We start from the raw sequence: 23,369 nt of genomic DNA on the forward strand, positions 1-23,369 counted from the left end.
GAAAGCATGCCTCTATGGTTATAACTCAATTAGAATAAGTTGCTAAATCTCAAAGGGAGTTACTTGATGAAATGAACAATAATATAAGTGACTTTGCTGTTAGAGTAGCAACTAGAGGAGGTACAATGGCTCAAGAACCACTTTATCCTGAGGGTCACCCAAAGAGAATTGAACAAGACTCTCAAAGAATTAACACTGATGCACCTAGTCCTTCTAAAAAGAAAAAAGAAGAAGAAAAATAATAGGTCTTTGCCCGCCTCTAGTGAACCTGAAGTAGAGAAACCTCCTGATAATGATAATGAAGTTTATATCTCTGATGCTGAAACTCAATCTGGTAATGAACACCCACCTTCTGATAATGAAAAAGATAATGATGAGGTTCAAGAAGACATTCAAACAAATGACAAAGAACTAGATAATGATGTTGAGATAGAACCAACTATTGATCTTGATAACCCACAACCAAAGAATAAAAGATATGATAAAAGAGACTTTGTTGCTAGAAAACATGGTAAGGAAAGAGAACCATGGATTCAAAAACCTATGCCCTTTCCACCTAAGTCAACTAAAAATAAAGATGATGAAGAATTTGAACGCTTTGCTAAGGCTGAGGCCAGTCTTTTTGCGAACTCGCTTGACTGATATCTTAAAAGTGCCTCCTTATGCAAAGTATATGAAAGACATCATCACTAATAAGAGAAAAATACCGGAAGCTGAAATCTCCACTATGCTTCCTAATTACACTTTTAAAGATGGAGTACCTAAAAAACTTGGAGATCCGGGAATACCAACTATACCTTGCTCCATTGAAAGAAACTATGTGAAAACTGCTTTATGTGATTTGGGAGCTGGTGTTAGTGTTATGCCTTTCTCTTTATATAAAAGACTTGATTTGAATAAACTCACACCTACTGAAATATCTTTACAAATGGCTGACAAATCAACTGCTATACCTATCAGTATTTGTGAGGATGTGCCCGTTGTTGTTGCTAATGTTACTAATTTGACTGACTTTGTTATACTTGAGATGCCCGAGGACGACAACATGTCGATTATCCTTGGTAGACCCTTCTTGAATACTACAGCGGTTGTTATTGATTGCAATAAAAGAAAGGGCACTTTTCATATCAATGGTAATGAGCATACGATGCACTTTCCGAAGAAACAATTCCAAGTGAATGGTATTAATGTTATTGAAAAACCTATGACAATCACAATTGGAAGTTTTCATCTACCTCTACCTACTATTAAAAAGAAATATGAAATGCTTATTGTTGGGGACATTCATATCCCCATTAAGGTAACTTAGTGATTTAAGAAAGTTCTTCGGTTTTGAAGGAAATATGCCCTAGAGGCAATAATAAAGTTATTATTTATTTCCTCATATCATGATAAATGTTTATTATTCATGCTAGAATTGTATTAACCGGAAACATGATACATGTGTGAATACATAGACAAACATAACATCACTAGTATGCCTCTACTTGACTAGCTCATTAATCAAAGATGGTTATGTTTCCTAACTATAGACATGTGTTGTCATTTGATTAACGGGATCACATCATTAGGAGAATGATGTGATTGACATGACCCATTGCGTTAGCCTAGCACTTGATCGTTTAGTATGTTGCTATTGCTTTCTTCATGACTTATACATGTTCCTGTAACTATGAGATTATGCAACTCCCGTTTACCGGAGGAACACTTTGTGTGCTACCAAACGTCACAACGTAACTGGGTGATTATAAAGGAGCTCTACAGGTGTCTCCGAAGGTACATGTTGGGTTGGCGTATTTCGAGATTAGGTTTTGTCACTCCGATTGTCGGAGAGGTATCTCTGGGCCGTCTCGGTAATGCACATCACTATAAGCCTTGCAACCAATGTAGCTAATGAGTTTGTTACGGATGATGCATTACGTAACGAGTAAAGAGACTTGCCGGTAACAAGATTGAACTAGGTATTGGATACCGACGATCGAATCTCGGGCAAGTAACATACCAATGACAAAGGGAACAACGTATGTTGTTATGCAGTTTGACCGATAAAGATCTTCGTAGAATAGGTAGGAGCCAATATGAGCATCCAGGTTCCGCTATTGTTTATTGACCGAGAATAGTTCTAGGTCATGTCTACATAGTTCTCGAACCCGTAGGGTCCGCACGCTTAATGTTACTATGACAGTTTTATTATGAGTTTATAAGTTTTGATGTACCGAAGATTGTTTGGAGTCTCGGATATGATCACGGACATGACGAGGAGTCTCGAAATGGTCGAGACATAAAGATCGATATATTGGACGACTATATTCGGACACCGGAAGTGTTCCGGGTGTTTTCGGAGAAAACCGGAGTGCCGGAGGGTTACCGGAACCCCCCCGGGAGAAGTAATGGGCCTTATGGGCTTTAGTGGAGAGAGAGAGGGGCAGCCAGGATGGGCTGCGCCCCCCTCCCCCTCTGGTCTGAATTGGACTAGGAGAGGGGGGGCGGCGCCCCCCTCTTTCCCTCTCCCTCTCCCTCTTCCTTTCCCCCTCCTAGTAGGAGTAGGAAAGAGGGAGTCCTACTCCTACTAGGAGGAGGACTCCTCCTCCTTGGCGCACCCCCTAGGGCCGGCCGGCCTCCCCCCTTGCTTCTTTATATACGGGGGCAGGGGGGCACCCTAGGACACACAAGTTGATCTTCGTGATTATTCCTTAGCCGTGTGCGGTGCCCCCCTCCACCATATTCCACCTCGGTCATATCGTTGCAGTGCTTAGGCGAAGCCCTGCGTCGGTAGAACATCATCATCGTCACCACGCCGTCGTGCTGACGGAACTCATCCCCGACACTTTGCTGGATCGGAGTCTGGGGATCGTCATCGAGCTGAACGTGTGCTGAACTCGGTGGTGCCGTACGTTCGGTGCTTGGATCGGTCGGATTGTGAAGATGTACGACTACATCAACCGCGTTGTCATAATGCTTCCTCTTACGGTCTACGAGGGTACATGGACAACACTCTCCCCTCTCGTTGCTATGCATCACCATGATCTTGCGCGTGCGTAGGAATTTTTTTGAAATTACTACGTTCGCCAACAGTGGCATCCGAGCCTGGTTTTATGCGTAGATGTCATATGCACGAGTAGAACACAAGTGAGTTGTGGGCGATACAAGTCATACTGCTTACCAGCATGTCGTACTTTGGTTCAGCGGTATTGTGAGATGAAGCGGCCCGGACCGACATTACGCGTACGCTTACGCGAGACTGGTTTCACCGTTACGAGCACTCGTGCTTAAAGGTGACTGGCGGGTGTCTGTCTCTCTCACTTTAGCTGAATCGAGTGTGGCTACGCCCGGTCCTTGCGAAGGTTAAAACAACACTAACTTGACGAACTATCGTTGTGGTTTTGATGCGTAGGTAAGAACGGTTCTTGCTCAGCCCGTAGCAGCCACGTAAAATTTGCAACAACAAAGTAGAGGACGTCTAACTTGTTTTTGCAGGGCATGTTGTGATGTGATATGGTCAAGACGTGATGCTATATTTTATTGTATGAGATGATCATGTTTTGTAACCGAAGTTATCGGCAACTAGCAGGAGCCATATGGTTGTCGCTTTATTGTATGAAATGCAAACGCCCTGTAATTGCTTTACTTTATCACTAAGCGGTAGCGATAGTCGTAGAAGCAATAGATGGTGTAACGACAACGATGCTACGATGGAGATCAAGGTGTCGCGCCGGTGACGATGGTGATCATGACGGTGCTTCGAAGATGGAGATCACAAGCACAAGATGATGATGGCCATATCATATCACTTATATTGATTGCATGTGATGTTTATCCTTTCTGCATCTTATCTTGCTTTGATTGACGGTAGCATTTTAAGATGATCTCTCACTAAAATTATCAAGAAGTGTTCTCCCGGAGTATGCACCGTTGCAAAAGTTCTTCGTGCTGAGACACCACGTGATGATCGGGTGTGATAGGCTCTACGTTCAAATACAACGGGTGCAAAACAGTTGCACACGCGGAATACTCAGGTTAAACTTGACGAGCCTAGCATATAACAGATATGGCCTCGGAACACGGAGACCGAAAGGTCGAACGTGAATCATATAGTAGATATGATCAACATAGTGATGTTCACCATTGAAACTACTCCATCTCACGTGACGATCGGACATGGTTTAGTTGATTTGGATCACGTGATCACTTAGATGACTAGAGAGATGTCTATCTAAGTGGGAGTTCTTAAGTAATATGATTAATTGAACTTAAATTTATCATGAACTTAGTACCTGATAGTAGTTTGCTTGTCTATGTTTGTTGTAGATAAATGGCCCGTGCTGTTGTTCCGTTGAATTTTAATGCGTTCCTTGAGAAAGCAAAGTTGAAAGATGATGGTAGAAATTACACGGACTGGGTCCGTAACCTGAGGATTATCCTCATTGCTGCACAGAAGAATTACGTCCTGGAAGCACCGCTGGGTGCCAGGCCCGCTGCTGATGCAACTGACGGCGTTAAGAACGTCTGGCAGAGCAAAGCTGATGACTACTCGATAGTTCAGTGTGCCATGCTTTACGGCTTAGAACCGGGTCTTCAACGACGTTTTGAACGTCATGGAGCATATGAGATGTTCCAGGAGTTGAAGTTAATATTTCAAGCAAATGCCCGGATTGAGAGATATGAAGTCTCCAATAAGTTCTATAGCTGCAAGATGGAGGAGAATAGTTCTGTCAATGAACACATACTCAAAATGTCTGGGTATAACAATCACTTGATTCAACTGGGAGTTAATCTTCCTGATGATAGTGTCATTGACAGAATTCTTCAATCACTGCCACCAAGCTACAAGAGCTTCGTGATGAACTATAATATGCAAGGGATGGACAAGACTATTCCCGAGCTCTTCGCAATGCTAAAAGCTGCGGAGGCAGAAATCAAAAAGGAGCATCAAGTGTTGATGGTCAACAAGACCACCAGTTTCAAGAAAAAGGGCAAAGGGAAGAAGAAGGGGAACTTCAAGAAGAACAGCAAATAATTTGCTGCTCAAGAGAAGAAACCCAAGTCTGGTCCTAAGCCTGAGACTGAGTGCTTCTACTGCAAGCAGACTGGACACTGGAAGCGGAACTGCCCCAAGTATTTGGCGGATAAGAAGGATGGCAAAGTGAACAAAGGTATATGTGATATACATGTTATTGATGTGTACCTTACTAATACTCGCGGTAGTACCTTGGTATTTGATACTGGTTCTGTTGCTAATATTTGCAACTCAAAATAGGGACTACGGATTAAGCGAAGATTGGCTAAGGACGAGGTGACGATGCGCGTGGGAAATGGTTCCAAAGTCGATGTGATCGCGGTCGGCACGCTACCTCTACATCTACCATGGGGATTAGTTTTAGACCTAAATAATTGTTATTTGGTGCCAGCGTTGAGCATGAACATTATATCTGGATCTTGTTTGATGCGAGACGGTTATTCATTTAAATCGGAGAATAATGGTTGTTCTATTTATATGAGTAATATCTTTTATGGTCATGCACCCTTGAAGAGTGGTCTATTTTTATTGGATCTCGATAGTAGTGATACACATATTCATAGTGTTGAAACCAAAAGATGCAGAGTTGATAATGATAGTGCAACTTATTTGTGGCACTGCCGTTTAGGTCATATCGGTATAAAGCGCATGAAGAAACTCCATACTGATGGACTTTTGGAATCACTTGATTATGAATCACTTGGTACTTGCGAACCGTGCCTCATGGGAAAGATGACTAAAACGCCGTTCTTCGGAACTATGGAGCGAGCAACTGATTTGTTGGGAATCATACATACTGATGTTTGTGGTCCAATTAATATTGAGGCTCGCGGCGGGTATCGTTATTTTCTCACCTTCACAGATGATTTGAGCAGATATGGGTATATCTACTTAATGAAACACAAGTCTGAAACATTTGAAAAGTTGAAAGAATTTCAGAGTGAAGTGGAAAATCATCGTAACAAGAAAATAAAATTTCTACGATCTGATCGTGGAGGAGAATATTTGAGTTACGAGTTTGGTTTACATTTGAAACAATGTGGAATAGTTTTGCAACTCACGCCACTCGGAACACCACAAAGAAATGGTGTGTCCGAACGTCGTAATCGTACTTTACTAGATATGGTGCGATCTATGATGTCTCTTACTGATTTACCGCTATCGTTTTGGGGTTATGCTTTAGAGACGGCCGCATTCACGTTAAATAGGGCACCATCAAAATCCGTTAAGACGACGCCTCATGAACTGTGGTTTGGCAAGAAACCAAAGTTGTCATTTCTTAAAGTTTGGGGCTGCGATGCTTATGTGAAGAAACTTCAACCAGATAAGCTCAAACCCAAATCGGAGAAATGTGTCTTCATAGGATACCCAAAAGAGACTGTTGGGTACACCTTCTATCACAGATCTGAGGGCAAGATTTTCGTTGCTAAATTCGGGTCCTTTCTAGAGAAGGAGTTTCTCTCGAAAGAAGTGAATGGGAGGAAAGTAGAACTTGATGAGGTATCTGTACCTGCTCCCTTATTGGAAAGTAGTTCATCACAAGAACCAGTTCCTGTGACAACTACACCAATTAGCGAGGAAGCTAATGATATTGATCGTGAAACTTCAGATCAAGTTTCTACTGAACCTCTTAGGTCTACCAGAGTAAGATCCGCACCAGAGTGGTACGGTAATCCTATTCTAGAAGTCATGTTACTTGACCATGACGAACCTACGAACTATGAGGAAGCGACGATGAGCCCAGATTCCGCAAAATGGCTAGAAGCCATGAAATCTGAGATGGGATCCATGTATGAGAACAGAGTATGGACTTTGGTTAACTTGCCCGATGATCGGCAAGCCATTGAGAATAAATGGATCTTTAAGAAGAAGACTGACGCTGATGGTAATGTAACTATCCATAAATCTCGACTTGTTGCAAAAGGTTTTCGACAAGTTCAAGGGGTTGACTACGATGAGACTTTCTCACCCGTAGCGATGCTTAAGTCTGTCCGAATCATGTTAGCAATTGCTGCATTTTTTGATTATGAAATTTGGCAAATGGATGTCAAAATTGCATTCTTGAATGGATTTCTGGAAGAAGAGTTGTATATGATGCAACCAGAAGGTTTTGTTGATCCAAAAGGTGCTAACAAAGTGTGCAAGCTCCAGCGATCCATTTATGGACTAGTGCAAGCATCTCGGAGTTGGAGTAAACGCTTTGATAGTGTGATCAAAGCATATGGTTTTATACAGACTTATGGAGAAGCCTGTATTTACAAGAAAGTGACTGGGAGCTCTGTAGCATTTCTGATATTATATGTGGACGACATATTATTAATTGGAAATGATATAGAATTTCTGGATAGCATAAAGGGATACTTGAATAAAAGTTTTTCTATGAAAGACCTCGCTGAAGCTGCTTACATATTGGGCATCAAGATTTATAGAGATAGATCAAGACGCTTAATAGGACTTTCACAAAGCACATACCTTAATAAAGTTTTGAGAAAGTTCAAAATGGATCAGGCAAAGAAAGGGTTCTTGCCTATACTACAAGGTGTGAAGTTGAGTCAGACTCAATGCCCAACCACAGCAGAAGATAGAGAGAAAATGAAAGATGTTCCCTATGCTTAAGCCATAGGCTCTATCATGTATGCCATGCTGTGTACCAGACCTGACGTATGCTTAGCAATAAGCTTGGCAGGAAGGTACCAAAGTAATCCAGGAGTGGATCACTGGACAGCGGTCAAGAACATCATGAAATACCTAAAAAAGACTAAGGATATGTTTCTCGTATATGGAGGTGACAAAGAGCTAGTCGTAAATGGTTACGTCGATGCAAGCTTTGACACTGATCCGGACGATTCTAAATCGCAAACCGGATACGTGTTTTTATTAAACGGTGGAGTTGTAAGTTGGTGCAGTTCTAAACAAAGTGTCGTGGCGGGATCTACATGTGAAGCGGAGTACATAGCTGCTTCGGAAGCAACAAATGAAGGAGTCTGGATGAAGGAGTTCATTTCTGATCTAGGTGTCATACCTAGTGCATCGGGACCAATGAAGATCTTCTCTGACAATACTGGTGCAATTGCCTTCGCAAAGGAATCCAGATTTCACAAGAGGACCAAGCACATCAAGAGACGCTTCAATTCCATCCGGGACCAAGTCGAGGTGGGAGTCATAGAGATTTGCAAGATACATACGGATCTGAATGTTGCAGACCCATTGACTAAGCCTCTTCCACGAGCAAAACATGATCAGCACCAAGAATCCATGGGTGTTAGAATCATTACTGTATAATCTAGATTATTGACTCTAGTGCAAGTGGGAGACTGAAGGAAATATGCCCTAGAGGCAATAATAAAGTTATTATTTATTTCCTCATATCATGATAAATGTTTATTATTCATGCTAGAATTATATTAACCAGAAACATGATACATGTGTGAATACATAGACAAACATAACGTCACTAGTATGCCTCTACTTGACTAGCTCATTAATCAAAGATGGTTATGTTTCCTAACCATAGACATGTGTTGTCATTTGATTAACGGGATCACATCATTAGGAGAATGATGTGATTGACATGACCCATTCCGTTAGCCTAGCACTTGATCGTTTAGTATGTTGCTATTGCTTTCTTCATGACTTATACATGTTCCTGTAACTATGAGATTATGCAACTCCCGTTTACCGGAGGAACACTTTGTGTGCTACCAAACGTCACAACGTAACTGGGTGATTATAAAGGAGCTCTATAGGTGTCTCCGAAGGTACATGTTGGGTTGGCATATTTCGAGATTAGGTTTTGTCACTCCGATTGTTAGAGAGGTATCTCTGGGCCCTCTCGGTAATGCACATCACTATAAGCCTTGCAAGCAATGTAGCTAATGAGTTAGTTATGGGATGATGCATTACGTAACGAGTAAAGAGACTTGCCGGTAACGAGATTGAACTACGTATTGGATACCGACGATCGAATCTCGGGCAAGTAACATACCGATGACAAAGGGAACAACGTATGTTGTTATGCGGTTTGACCGATAAAGATCTTCGTAGAATATGTAGGAGCCAATATGAGCATCCAGGTTCCGCTATTGGTTATTGACTGAGAATAGTTCTAGGTCATGTCTACATAGTTCTCGAACCCGTAGGGTCCGCACGCTTAACGTTACGATGACAGTTTTATTATGAGTTTATAAGTTTTGATGTACCGAAGATTTTTCGGAGTCCCGGATATGATCACGGACATGACAAGGAGTCTCGAAATGGTTGAGACATAAAGATCGATATATTGGACGACTATATTCGGACACCGGAAGTGTTCCGGGTGTTTTTGAAGAAAACCGGAGTGCCGGAGGGTTACCGGAACCCCCCCCCCCGGAGAAGTAATGGGCCTTATGGGCTTTAGTGGAGAGAGAGAGGGGCAGCCAGGATGGGCCGCGCGCCCCCTCCCCCTCTGGTCCGAATTGGACTAGGAGAGGGGGGGCGCCCCCCTCTTTCCCTCTCCCTCTCCCCCTTCCTTTCCCCCTCCTAGTAGGAGTAGGAAAGAGGGAGTCCTACTCCTACTAGGAGGAGGACTCCTCCTCCTTGGCGCGCCCCCTAGGGCCAGCCGGCCTCCCCCTTGCTCCTTTATATACGGGGGCAGGGGAGCACCCTAGGACACACAAGTTGATCTTCGTGATCGTTCCTTAGCCGTGTGCGGTGCCCCCCTCCACCATATTCCACCTCGGTCATATCGTTGCGGTGCTTAGGCGAAGCCCTGCGTCGGTAGAACATCATCATCGTCACCACGCCGTCGTGCTGACGGAACTCATCCCCGACACTTTACTGGATCAGAGTCCGGGGATCGTCATCGAGCTGAACGTGTGCTGAACTCGGAGGTGATGTACGTTCGGTGCTTGGATCGGTCGGATTGTGAAGACGTACGACTACATCAACCGCATTGTCATAACGCTTCCGCTTACGGTCTACGAGGGTACGTGGACAACACTCTCCCCTCTCGTTGCTATGCATAACCATGATCTTGCGTGTGCGTAGGAATTTTTTTGAAATTACTACGTTCCCCAACAGGTTTCATGCTAATCGAAAGTGGTTGTTAATAAGACTTGATCAACCTTATTAATGGATCATTTTTGAGAGGTATGAAGTTGATGAATTTAGTAAGCACTACCTTCTGTCCCTACCTTTTGTTTTCTGTATTTCTTAGTTAGATAAAATAAAATGCCATGCTTTGTCTATTTTCTGAGTTTTCCGTGCAATAAAAAATGACCCAAAAATAAAAATGCTTAGAATGCCCTGAAAATTTAAGATGATTTTTTTTGAATATTTAAGAATTTCTAGTGCAAATAATATCAGAGAGAGGTGCACCAGGTGGGCACAACCCACCTGGGTGCGCCAGGACCTCCAGGCGCGCCCTGGTGGGTTGTGGTCCCCACGTGGGCCCCCTCACTTACTTATTCTTCCCACATCATCACATTCGCCCAGGAAAAAAATCACTATCACTCTCTCTCTCTCTCTCGTGTTCTTGCTGCCGAAACCTCGGATTTCGATCTCCCTGCTCGAAGCTCCGTTTCTGAAACTGCTTCAGGAATTTGTTGCTTGGTATGTGACTCCTCATGTGTCCAATTAGTTTTTGTTTTAGTGGTTTATATTTGGAATAATTAGCTACTCCTGGTGCTGCTGTAGATGAGCTTGCATGTTGAATTCTTAGAGTTCTAAGTAGTTTGAATGCTTGTTATGCCCTCTATACATCCATATGAGTAGTTGCTATCATTTTTGTGAAGTTTTGTTGAGAAAAATTTTGTGGACTAATTTTTTTAGAATTTTGTTCATAGGAAAAAGATGAGTTTCATTAGGAAGTTTGCTTCCACGAAGAACTCCAAGGGGCTTATTGGGGAGTCATTTGACAATGATCTCCATACCTGAAGGTTGGCAGAACTACGACTGTGTGAATGGCCGCATAATGCATTCATGGAAGCGGCTGGAATCCTTCAAGAGTTCACACAATATGCTGCTAATGCCAGCCTCACCAACTTCATCGCAGCTGAGTGCGAACAGTATCATCTCCTTACAAATTCCTTTGTGCAAAACTTTCATTTTCATTCTAGGAACAATCCCCCTGAGGTGCAGTTTAATTTATATGCTGAAACCTACCAAATACCACTTACTAAATTTTGTGACATATGCATGCTTCCTTCTGATGGTGATTTGGTAGAACCTAAGCCCTCAGAGTTTGAAAGTTTTTACCGTACTATGACAGTAGGGGATGAGAGAGGAGTATCGAGCACCACTGCTGTTAGCTTGCAGTTCCCTGCCGTGCATTATTTTGCTATATTTATTTCAAAGTGCTTGCTAGCAAGAGAGAAGGTAGGTGCACTTAGCGCCCCAGACTTTGCTGTTTTGCGTCGCACACTTTATGGCGACAACACCTATAGCTTGGGAGCTATTGTGGCACATCGCCTTCACCTTAATAGATCCAAGGGTAAAATACATGGGGACATTTACGCTACTCGCTTGGTGACTCACTTCAATGTGCAGATATGCCAGCATGATCATCATTTGCCCAGAGCTTACCTAGATAGAGCAGCTATGGAGGACCACTAGTTTATTGCTGCTGATTACCCTAATACTGATATGCCTTACAACTTAGTTTTCAGTGAGAAAACTCGTGATATTATTCCCTTGCCTGCACCTGCTTTGTTTGATCATATTGCCAAGGGCAAATACATGATTATGCCTGAGGACATTGTCGCTTACCGGAACAACCTGGCTGCGGCACAGGAGGAGCCTCAGCGGTGGGACCCTATGGTGCCTGCTCCCCAACACTTCAACATTGGACCTCACGGTTTCTACGACTGGTGATTACCAAATTAGGTCAAAAGCCTAAGCTTGGGGGAGTAGGTATTCCCACCGACATTACATTCATGTTCACACATTTCATTCCAGTTGTCGGTGTTCACACTTTTCATTGTATCATCCATGTTAAATTTATTTTCTCGCTTTCTTCTTGTGTGTTTGAAAAACTTTGAGAAAATCCAAAAATATATTTCACTTATTTTTGTTTTTTCTTCCTAGTTTAAATTGTTGCAACACTAAAAAGAAAACCCAAAAAGATTTCCTTGTTTTTCTTTTACTTGTTGGGAGCTTTCCCGTGTAAATAATTTTTCTCGTTTTTGCTTTTCTCTTTTCATTTGTTTGTTTATAAAAACCAAAAACTCCAAAAATATTTCAGTGTGTTTCTCTGAATTTCTTTTCTTTGCACTGAGTCATACCGAGGAGAAGACCACGATGACAATGTTGAGTGGCTCTCAGTTGCATTATTGATCTAACAAAGAGCCCATATTACCTTGTCTTCTCCTTTTGAATAAAATGTCTGCAGATTATAGCTTAGTCCACGACACTCTTGCACTATTATTATTTTCAAATCATTCGGTCATACAAGTGAAAGGCAATAATGACGATATTAGATGAACTGACCGTGGCAGAGAGAAACGGGTATGAACTCGACTTGTTCTGTTTTTGTAAATATGTTTAACCTAGTATCCATGATTCAACCTATTATGATCAAACGTGTTTGCAATGACAATTAGAGATTATAGTTTCTCATGCCATGCATAAGTAGCTAGGAGTGAATAATGACTTATTTTGGGTATCAACATTGCGTTAAAATGATTGTGATGTAGTATGATGATATGGTATCCTCCTCTGAATGTTCGAGTGGCTTGACTTGGCACATGTTCATGCATGTAGTTGAATCAAAACCAACATAGCATCTATGATATTTATGTTCACGGTGTTCATATCCTACTCATGCTAGTATCCAATGTTACTTATGCATAATGCATGTTCATGACCGTTGTTGCTCTCTAGCTGGCCGCTTCTCAACCTATTTGCTAGCCTTCTCTTGTACTAAGTGGGAACTCTGCTTGTACATCAAAAACCTGAAACCCAACTTATTCCAAATGAGTCCACCATATCTACATATATGCGGTATTACCCTGCCGTCCTAAGTAAATTTGTATGTGCCATCTCTAAAAACTTCAAATAAATATCCTTTGTGTGCGCCTGGATTTTCATGGAATGATAGGAGGTAGTCGGTATCTACCATGCTAAGCGGGTTATTCTCAGGTTGAGTGTTTATTCACTCGCCATCGCACGAGAAAAGGGCGGTAATAGGGATGCCCGGTCCCAAACTGCAAAAAGAATTGACCTCTCAAATAATCAAACAAAAACTGCGAATGGAGTCATAACCTTTACTTTTCCGCTTGGGAACCGCCACTAGCGTGTTTAGCATGGAAGATATTGATAACTGATAGTCGTGAAGTAAATGAGAAGGGTGCATGTCTCAAAATTTCATTTACCTATGTTTTAAAAACTTGAGCTCTGGCACCTCTCCAAATCACTGCTTCCCTCTGTGAAGGGACTATCCATTTACTTTTATGTTGTGTCATCACCTTCTCAAATAAGCGCCAGAACCTAAGAGCACTGTTGTCATGCTGATGCATTGTGTGTAGCTAATGTTGGGGGCATCATGACTGGATCTTTTCGACCATGAATTACAATGTTTAGTCGCTGCTTGAACTTGGGGGGTGCTATGCATTTATGTTTTGCGGTCTCAGAAAGGGCTAGCGAGATACCACCATTGTCATATTGTATCATGGTTGTTTCGACAATGTGTTGCTGTTTGAGATATCTTATTATTGCTCTCTAGTTGACAATGTCATTGTATGAGTTAATATATTTTTTAAGAGTTACTGTCGACATGGTTAATTATAATCTTTGCTGAAAACTTGGGTGCTGTTTAAGCTTATTTATGAAACAAGAGCAAAAGAGTTTGTAAAAGTTTTTGTTTTTCACTTTCAGTTTATCAACTGAATTGCTCGAGGACAAGCAAAGGTTTAAGCTTGGGGGAGTTGATACGTCTCCGTCGTATCTACTTTTCCTAACGTTTTCCCTCTTGTTTTGGACTCTAATTTGCATGATTTGAATGAAACTAACCCCGGACTGACGCTGTTTTCAGCAAAACTACCATGGTGTTGTTTTTGTGCAGAAATAAAAGTTCTCGAAATGGAACGAGACTTTGCGAGGATTTTTTATATCAATAAAGAGAATTTCTGGAGCCAAGAGACACCTGAGGGGGGCACCTGGGTGGGCACAACCCACCACGGCGCGCCTGCCCCCCAGGCGCGCCCCGGTGGGTTGTCCCCACCTGGTGGCCCCGATGACCCTGAAACCAACGCTATAAAATCACATATTTCTAGAAAAAATCGAGGGAGAAAGAATTATCATGTTTCATGAGACGGAGCCACAGCCGTCTCCTGTTCTTCACCGGGAGGCCAGAGCTGGAGTCCGTTTGGGGCTCCGGGGAGGGGGATCTTCGATCTTCGTCATCACCAACACATCTCCATCGCCAATTCCATGATGCTCTCCACCGGGAGTGAGTAATTCCTTCATAGGCTCGCTGGTCAGTGAGGAGTTGGATGTGATTCATCAGTAATTGAGTTAGTTTTGTTAGGGCCTGATCCCCAGTATCCATTATGTTCTGAGATTGATGTTGCCATGACTTTTCCATGCTTAATGCTTGTCACTTTGGTCCTGGGTGCCATGATTTCAGATCTGAACCGTTTATGTTATCACCATTATATCCATGTTCTAGATCCGATCTTGCAAGTTATAGTCACCTACTACGTGTTATGATCCGGCACCCCCAGAGTGACAATAGCCGGGACCACTCCCGGTAATGACCGTAGTTTGAGGAGTTCATGTATTCACCGTGTGTTAATGCTTTGTTCCGGTTCTCTATTAAAAGGAGGCCTTGATATCCCTTAGTTTCCAATAGGACCCCGCTGCCACGGGAGGGTAGGACAAAAGATGTCATGCAAGTTCTTTCCATAAGCACGTATGACTATTTACGGAATACATGCCTACATTATATTTATGGACTGGAGCTAGTGTCGTATCGCCCTAGGTTATAACTGTCTCATGATGAATATCATCCAATGAGTCATCGATCCAATGCCTACGAATTTACCTTATATTGGTCTTGCTAAGTTACTACTGTTGCTACTGCTACAAAATCACTGCTACCACTGTTACCGTTACTGTTGTTGCTGCTACCATTATCAAAACTATCATATTACTCTTCTACTAAGCACTTTGCTGCAGATAATTGATCTAAAGGTGTGGTTGAATTGACAACTCAGCTGCTAATACCTTTAAATATTCTTTGGCTCCCCTCGTGTCAAATCTATAAATTTGGGTTGAATATTCTACCCTCGAAAACTATTGCGATCCGCTATAATTGTGGGTTATCACGCACCGGGAGCCGCAGAGGTGGCTGGGAACCATCTCCCCTGCCAGCCGTGGTCTCCACCGGGACTCGCCGTGCTCGACCACCGCGTGTAGGGAAACCCGACGAAGAAATCCGCCAAACCCTAGCAGCACCCTCAACAGAAACGCGAACAGAACGATCGGCTGAAGCCTCGATCGATCTAGTTTTAGTCAGAGTCGTCAAAACTGGTTCGACCAGATCAGACCAGGCCATATACCCAGATGTTTCCGACCCATTGTTCGGTGTCTTGCACTGGGCCATATACCCAGCCAAAGCCAGCCCATGTGTTTCCGTTAGCCCATCCACGCCCAGGAGAGAATTCAAACACATCGCTCTGGCTTTGCCAATCCCAGTCCCTGTGATCTCCGGAGTGAACATCACCGGCGCTGTCGGCGCCCGTCCGGCCGCCGCCTGGCGACCCTTCTTCTTCCCAACGACCAAGGTCCAAGACTCCGGCCGAACCATGTCGAATAGGGTGAGTTTAGGCATACATACCTTGGGGAGGGGGCCCTTCCATGGCCTAATCGCCGACGCGGCCGTCCTCCAAAAAATGACCCGCCGGACCATCACCGTCTTCTCCTCTGAGTTGTCGGGTCGTCCGCAGGTAGCACCTCCTCTACGGTTGCAGCCACCTTCTCCTTGCCGTAGCCAGAATTAAAGAACTCGCAGATCATGTCAGAAGGCGTCGGTTTCGCCCAAAGATGAAGTACACTGATTAGTGGCTTCCGCCAAATGAAGCACATCGTTAGTGGCTTTAGCAACCTTCCGCCACACTAATCATCTTCTTTCCGTTTGAACGTACGCTGATTAGTGGCTTCAACCAAATGAAACATATGATTAGTGGCTCTAGCAACCTTTCGCCATATGCTTGCATGCTAATCACCTTCCGACCTTCATTGCGGTGTATGCTGATTAGTGGCTTCAGCCAAATGAAGCATATGATTAGTGGCTCTAGCAAGCTTCCGCCATACACTTGCATGCTAATCACCTTCTTTCCGTCATTCAGATGAAGAGGAGAGAGCAGTAAGTGATGCCTTTTGACTGGCTAGACGGATGGCAAACTCCCGTAAACTTTTTGTTAGGGCATATTTCTCCCTTAGTGGTTTTGGTGATTGATAACATGTTTTTGCGAATTAATGGTGTGCATTGAGCATTTTAGATATTCTATTATATGACAAAAGACGATTCAAGCCCCTAGGAGTTTTACAAGTGAAGACTGATATTTTCCTGCGTTTCTTTTTCGGTGGACTTGAGTCGTAGGAGAACCATACTATTAAGAGGGGGTCTGCTTCGGAAATGTTTGGGTGAAATCATCACGTGCACATTCTCATATGCGCCCCTGTTCTTTTCCCGCATCGACGGAGTTGCTCCTCCGTTCCCTGTGCATAGATCCTGAAGGCCTCAAATGGTAGTACTGCTCAGGCGAGCGGTAGTACCGCTTGTTAGCGGCAGTACCGCGGTCTAGTGCCGTGTGTAGTACCGCTGCTTCTGGGGACTTGATTTTTCGTGTCGGGTTGCACGGTAGTGGGTTGGTAGTACGAGCGATAGTGCCGCTTACAAGCGGTAGTACCGCTTACAAACAGTAGTACCGCCCCGCGCACTACCGATCCTCACCAGGATTCGGTGCACTCTTAGCGGTTGTAGAGTGGCAGTGGGTGAGCGGCACTACTGCTTGTAAGCGTCAGTACCGCTCAGTTCGAGCGGCAGTACCACTTTTGCGGGACTGCCACGCCCCATCTGTCCTGCCCCACTTCCTTAGTACTCTGAGCTGCAAACCCAACGGCATTACCGTCGGGGCAAGCGGTAGTACCGCTCCGGCAGCACTACCGCCTTGTGGTCTCGTGCCATTGCACTACTTTATGCGTACTACCGCCCAATCGGTAGTACCGCTTAGTGCGGGATGAGAACAAGGTAACATAACAGTTGGAATCTTTCTCACTATATAAAGGGGCCGCAAGAGGACCTACCTCTTCCTCCCCAAACTTTATTGTTGCTCAAAGCTTCATTTTCTCCCGATCTCTCTTACTAGCTAATCAAACTTGTTGATTTTGTAGGGTTTGGTTGAGAGGGCCCCAATCTAATTCCACCAAGAGAAATTTGATTTCACCCACTAATACCTTACGGATCTTGTTATTCTTGGGTGATTGAACATCCTAGATGGTTGAGGTCACCTCGGAGTCACATTCCTACGGAGGTGTTTGTTTACATGGACTTATTAGTGTAGGGACTTAAAAAAGTCCCTTTTAGTCCCATCTAAGCCAAACAGGAGGAACTTATAGGGACTCAAAGTGAAATTTGGGACTTATGAAAGAAAACCCTGAGTGAGAGTTTTTTTTTAAGACTTTTAGTTGTAATATGGTCTTTTAGTCCATGTTTAGTCGCATGAACCAAACAGATAGGGATTTTTTTAGGGATTAGCGACTTTTTAGTTGGGACTAAAAAAAGTCTTAAAACTTATGAATCAAACAGGACCGTAATCAAACGATAAAGATAAGTTCGTGCATGACTCTCGAGTTAAGCTCGACTGATGACCCAACCTGATCTCTAACTGAAAAATAAAATAAAACTGTACCTCCAATAGTCCCAATGTCAACGACGCGGGGGTAATACTTTAGTCGATGCCACATTCTGTTACGCACAACCGCCGTGCATCGTGTCCACAAACAAACTCCAGCACTCCACACCAAAATATACGGTGCGATTTTCTCCGGGGCGTTGCTTGAAGCAACTTTACTCCATGGCGACTCTTCTGGATTTTTCCGAGTTTCGTTCAAAAGGAGGAGACAGATACAGTAGATCTTTATCGCAGTATTCTCATTTTATTTTTTTGATTGATTGATGCCGGACGTGCAAAAAGGCAGTTAATGTTGGATTAGGAAATGGAGCTATAAATTCGTTCCAACAAAAACCAGTCCTGATTTCACGAAGGAGTTAGAGGAACTCCCATCCCCCGACACACTAGCCCCTCAACCCACTCTCCACTCGCGCACGCATCCTCCTCCGCTCCCATGGCGTCCCGCGACCTCGCCGAGAGCCTGCTCCCCGGCGGGGGCGCCTCCGCCTCCGCCTCCGCCTCCTCCTCCCACGACGAGTACGAGGAGCGCGCGTACGACTCGGACGACAAGGTCTCCATCTCCATCTCCGACTCGGAGCCCGACGACGACGGCGACCCCGGCGCACCGCGCGGGCGCCCGGCCTTCTCCTGGCGGAAGCTCTGGCGCTTCACGGGGCCGGGCTTCCTCATGTGCATCGGCTTCCTCGACCCGGGCAACCTCGAGGGGGACCTGCAGGCGGGCGCCGCCGCCGGGTACCAGCTCCTCTGGCTGCTGCTCTGGGCCACGGTCATGGGCGCGCTCGTGCAGCTGCTCTCCGCGCGCCTCGGGGTCGTCACCGGGAAGCACCTCGCCGAGCTCTGCCGCGAGGAGTACCCGCCCTGGGCCACGCGCGCGCTTTGGGTCATGACGGAGCTCGCGCTCGTCGGCGCTGACATTCAGGAGGTCATCGGCAGCGCGATTGCCATCAAGATCCTCTCCGGGGGCATCGTGCCGCTCTGGGGCGGCGTCGTCATCACCGCCTTCGACTGGTCAGTTTGCTTCCTGCTCCTGCTCCTGCCGGGAATCAAATTACGGCCCCCCTTCTGTTCTTTTCCTCTTGCCACCGAACTCAAACTGCATAAGATTTTGGCGGCCTCTAGTTGGTTGGTTGGTTGCAAATCGAGCCGCTCTGTTCTTATCTTTTTGGAGTTGTGCCGAGACCAGAGCTCGCGAATAAGTTGGTTCAGGGGTTCCTTTCACTGACAGAAATAACGTTACTTTCTTCTGATTAGTAAACTTGGACCTTCGATTTACTCTTGTTCTTTTCCTGGTTTCGAATCGAAAACCGTGTGGTTGGTAGATTTGCGCAGCGATGGCATCTGAAGATATTCGATGCCTCTCTTTTGCATAAACTGATTCTGCTTCCGTTTCTTCCCCTCTCCTGCTTGTCCTTGGATTCGTTTCGTTCCATCTTGTTTGCTATTGTTTGTTGGGTAATAAACAATACATCCAGCGTGTTTTTGCTGTGCTGTGCTTGCAGGGAATCGATCCCGAGTGTGACTGCTCCTTGTTTGCTTCCTCTTGTTGGTTTGCTGCACAGAAGTTCATACTAGTAACTTTTGGGGCATCATCCGGTGGCTGAAAATTGCCACACAAATATAAAAGCATTTTTGGGCTAGAGGGGCTTCCCTGCTCCGTGCTAATCGAACGAAGCTGTTGTTGTTTGCACGCTTTGGTTGCTCTTTTTTTTTTTTTGAACATCGGCACAAAAACAAAAACAGTCTGTGCTAGAGAAACATGCAGACAAAGGAGTTCTGTTACCTTTGTCGATATCACAACTTCACCATGTCCAAAGGTTGCAGAATGTTTGTGACCTTTTGTTCCAGTTGTGGCTTTCACTCTCTTAATAATTATTAGTATAATCTTGTGTGGCTCAGGCGGCACTGCATGTTTATTGTTCGGTTTAGTACCTCCTGTTATGTTTCTCTTTGGTCAGAGACTTGTAGTTGTTACAGAGATTAAAATATGTAAATGTGTTCTTGTCTATTATCCGTACAATTCTACTACTGCTTATTCTGAATCACTAACTGCCACAATGTTTTGGTTTTTTGGGAGATGAGATTGATAGCAACGGAAGGAACAAAAAATGATGAAATAATTGTTTGGAGGAGTCCTGCCAAAAATATAAGGGTAGATAATGATTAGACAAAAGTTTCTGTTTATCCTTTGTCTGCTATGGTGGTCTTCTTCAATCCTTGTCTGATTTTGACATCAGCTTTGTTTATGTACCTCCAACTGCCTCTTTCCTTTTATGGCGAAGAACTTTTCGGCAAACTTATATACAGTATATTGCTATATTTTGGCTCATTTGACATGTTTTTCATGCCAGCTTCATCTTTCTATTCCTGGAGAACTATGGTGTGAGAAAATTGGAGGCGTTTTTCGGCGTCTTGATTGCAACCATGGCTATATCATTTGCGATCATGTTTGGTGAAACAAAGCCTAGTGGAAAGGAGCTTCTGATCGGTAATTCTTGGTCTGATATGTTGGCAGATGCTTTTCTTTCTGATGCACTCTTGAGACGTAGAAGAACTTATTCAATATTTTTCATAATTAGGTTTGGTGGTTCCAAAGCTGAGCTCAAAGACCATCAAGCAGGCGGTTGGAATTGTGGGTTGCATCATTATGCCCCATAATGTTTTCTTGCACTCAGCGCTAGTGCAGTCCAGGAAGATTGACACAAAAAAGAAATCACGCGTTCAAGAAGCAGTGTACTATTACAACATTGAGTCGATTCTTGCTCTCATCGTCTCTTTCTTTATTAACATCTGCGTTACAACGGTATTCGCTAAAGGATTTTATGGATCCGATAAAGCTGATAACATAGGTCTTGAGAATGCTGGCCAGTACTTACAGGAGAAATATGGAACTGTCCTGTTTCCTGTCCTCTATATCTGGGCTATTGGGTTGTTAGCGTCTGGACAGAGCAGCACGATCACTGGCACATATGCAGGCCAATTCGTCATGGGAGGTTTCCTTAATCTTCGATTGAAGAAGTGGTTACGAGCAGTGATCACTCGAAGCTTTGCCATTATTCCGACTATGATTGTGGCTTTATTTTTTGACACTGAAGATCCTACCATGGACGTTCTGAATGAGTCGCTCAATGTTCTTCAGTCCATTCAGATTCCATTTGCACTAATTCCTCTCATCACCCTTGTTTCGAGTGAGCAGCTCATGGGGTCATTCGTGGTCGGTCCTATCACCAAAGTAAGTTAACTTCGACTGTTAGCCATAAAATTTATAGTTTTCATGCTAGCTGTGAACATAACTGGTTCTTCAGGTGTTACATTTGCTGCTGTATGAGTTGTTGGTCGTGTCTCTGCATAAGATTGTGTTATTCGTCTGAAAGGACTAAAAAGCTTTTAATCCCATAATTACCAAGCAGAGACCCCTTAATTTCAGATCCCGATTTTACTTAGGCACCTACGGCTGTATCCACTCAATATTTTCGAACTTCGGAAGATTCTCGACCAGTTTTTTTGTTTATTTAGTTCACAATTATATGTTTGATGATGAAACTGTACTCAGATGAGAAATCATGAAGATATATGTTTTTGGCGGGCGGTGATAATGCAACGTTGCAGAATTGGTAACACTGTCCGTCCCTCGTTTACTATGCTAACTTGTTTTGTGCTCTTTTTTAGGTGATAAGTTGGATTGTCACAATCTTTCTGATGCTCATCAACGGATACCTCATACTGTCCTTCTACACCAATGAAGTGCGGGGCGCAGTCGTTCGTTCAAGCTTGTGCGTCGTGCTGGCTGTTTACCTCGCTTTCATCATCTACCTCATCCTGAGGAACACCACACTGTATTCCCGCCTTCGCTCATCAGTCTCAAAGAGCACATGAGAAAGAGTGTTCGTCATTTCATCTCCATGATGAAGAAGATGAATGGAAGTGGATAGACAATATTGGAATTGGCATGGTATCTTCGTCGCGGAGTCATTCTTACTAAAGATAACCTTATTAAGAGGAATTGGCATGGAAGCTCGCAATGTGTATTTTGTCACCATGAGGAGACAATAAAACATTTATTCTTTCAATGCAAATTGGCTCGTTCTATATGGTCAGTCATCCAAATAGCTTCTGGCTTGTATCCTCCCTGTAGTGTTGCTAATGTATTTGGCAACTGGTTACATGGGATTGATCACAGGTTTAGAACTCTTCTCAGGGTGGGAGCGCTTGCCATTATTTGGTCGCTTTGGCTATGTAGAAATGATAAGGTTTTTAACGATAAAAGTACTTCTCTGTTGCAGGTTATCTACAGATGTACCGGGACTCTTCGTTTATGGTCCTCTCTACAACGCGTGGAGAATCGAGGCCTGTTTACGGAGGTGTGTACACGATTGAAGGCTACGGCAAGGGATACTTTTACCCAACATGGGTGGCAGCATGATCTAAGGATTGGCCCCCCTCCATATTAGGCGTTATACGGACTCTACATGTTTCGTTGTAATTCGCCTTTCTATTTTTATTTTGTGTGAGAGGATCTTATTTGGCTGTGTGCAGCTTAGTCATGCAGAGGCCGGGTGTAATGCTTAAATCTTTTAAGTAATAAAGCGCCCCTTTTCGAAAAAGACAATATTGGAAGAAAGCTGCTCCCCAGTGTACAACCTGTACGGCTGCCTATTTGTATTAGCTCCGGGGGAGAGGTCTATATTGTATATCAGTTGTTGTATAACTGTATTTGTGGATTAGCAGGCTTCCCCTTTAGGATTGGGCTAAACCAACACCAACACCAGCATACTTGAGGTGATAAATGGTAGATAGTTTTGTTTATCTCTTCCCCTTTTTTGGAGGATGGTTGACGGAGTGGAATCCGGTAGACCCCTCCATGAAGTGATGCGACTAAGGCCAACTCCAACGCATGACTGCATTTGGTCCATCCCTGTCCGTTTGGTTCGACACGGATAGAAAATGCACCGACGCAAACATTCTCTTTGTCCACGACACATTTCTGGCCCAAATTTGGGCCGGGTTCGCGTGAGAATGGACGAGGCACGAACACGCGCGACGCCCGCCCTTGTCCTCCCCTGTCCCGTCCGTCGGGGGCACAACATCCCCATTTCCCTCTTCTCTTTCAAATAACTTCCCGCCTTCCCGCCTCTCGCCATGGCCACCGAGCCAAAGGACGCCGCCACCACCATCCCGGACACCACGAAGAAGAAGAAGCCGAAGAAGGTGCTCACGCCGACGCCAAGAAAAAGAGGAACAAACGAAGGCCTACATGGAGCTAAAAACGAAGAAGCTCGAGATGGAGGAGGCCGTCAAAAGAAGGAAGCCGTCAAAACGAAGAAGCTCGAGATCGAGTGTTGGAAATATGCCCTAGAGGCAATAATATCTGTATTATTATATTTCCATATTCATAATTATAGAGTTTATATTTTGTGCTATAACTGTTATGATTCTGGAATAGGCGGTTCAGTGGAAAACTC

The 23,369-nt window shown here is 44.1% G+C and overlaps 1 protein-coding gene across 4 annotated transcripts; it reads left to right on the plus strand.

Moving 5' to 3' along the window:
* The first annotated feature begins 18,088 nt into the window (after positions 1-18,088).
* On the plus strand, positions 18,089-22,703 carry LOC119291279 (metal transporter Nramp2). Of its 4 annotated transcripts, none has more exons than XM_037570012.1 (5): positions 18,089-18,918; positions 20,259-20,395; positions 20,487-21,139; positions 21,577-21,837; positions 22,511-22,703. In XM_037570012.1, exons 1-4 carry the CDS (start codon positions 18,344-18,346, stop codon positions 21,781-21,783), a joined length of 1,572 nt encoding a protein of 523 aa, XP_037425909.1. In that variant the 5' UTR covers positions 18,089-18,343; the 3' UTR covers positions 21,784-21,837; positions 22,511-22,703. The 4 variants fall into 4 exon arrangements, with proteins under 4 accessions (XP_037425909.1, XP_037425906.1, XP_037425907.1 ...); XM_037570009.1 differs by lacking the exon at positions 22,511-22,703 and adding an exon at positions 22,191-22,505 and having other exon boundaries at positions 18,092-18,918; positions 21,577-22,106; XM_037570010.1 differs by lacking the exon at positions 22,511-22,703 and adding an exon at positions 22,191-22,505 and having other exon boundaries at positions 18,092-18,918; positions 21,577-22,087.
* Positions 22,704-23,369: the final 666 nt, after the last annotated feature.

This window comes from Triticum dicoccoides, chromosome 4B, assembly GCF_002162155.2.
Source record: "Triticum dicoccoides isolate Atlit2015 ecotype Zavitan chromosome 4B, WEW_v2.0, whole genome shotgun sequence".
In the NCBI taxonomy this organism is placed as follows: domain Eukaryota; kingdom Viridiplantae; phylum Streptophyta; class Magnoliopsida; order Poales; family Poaceae; genus Triticum; species Triticum dicoccoides.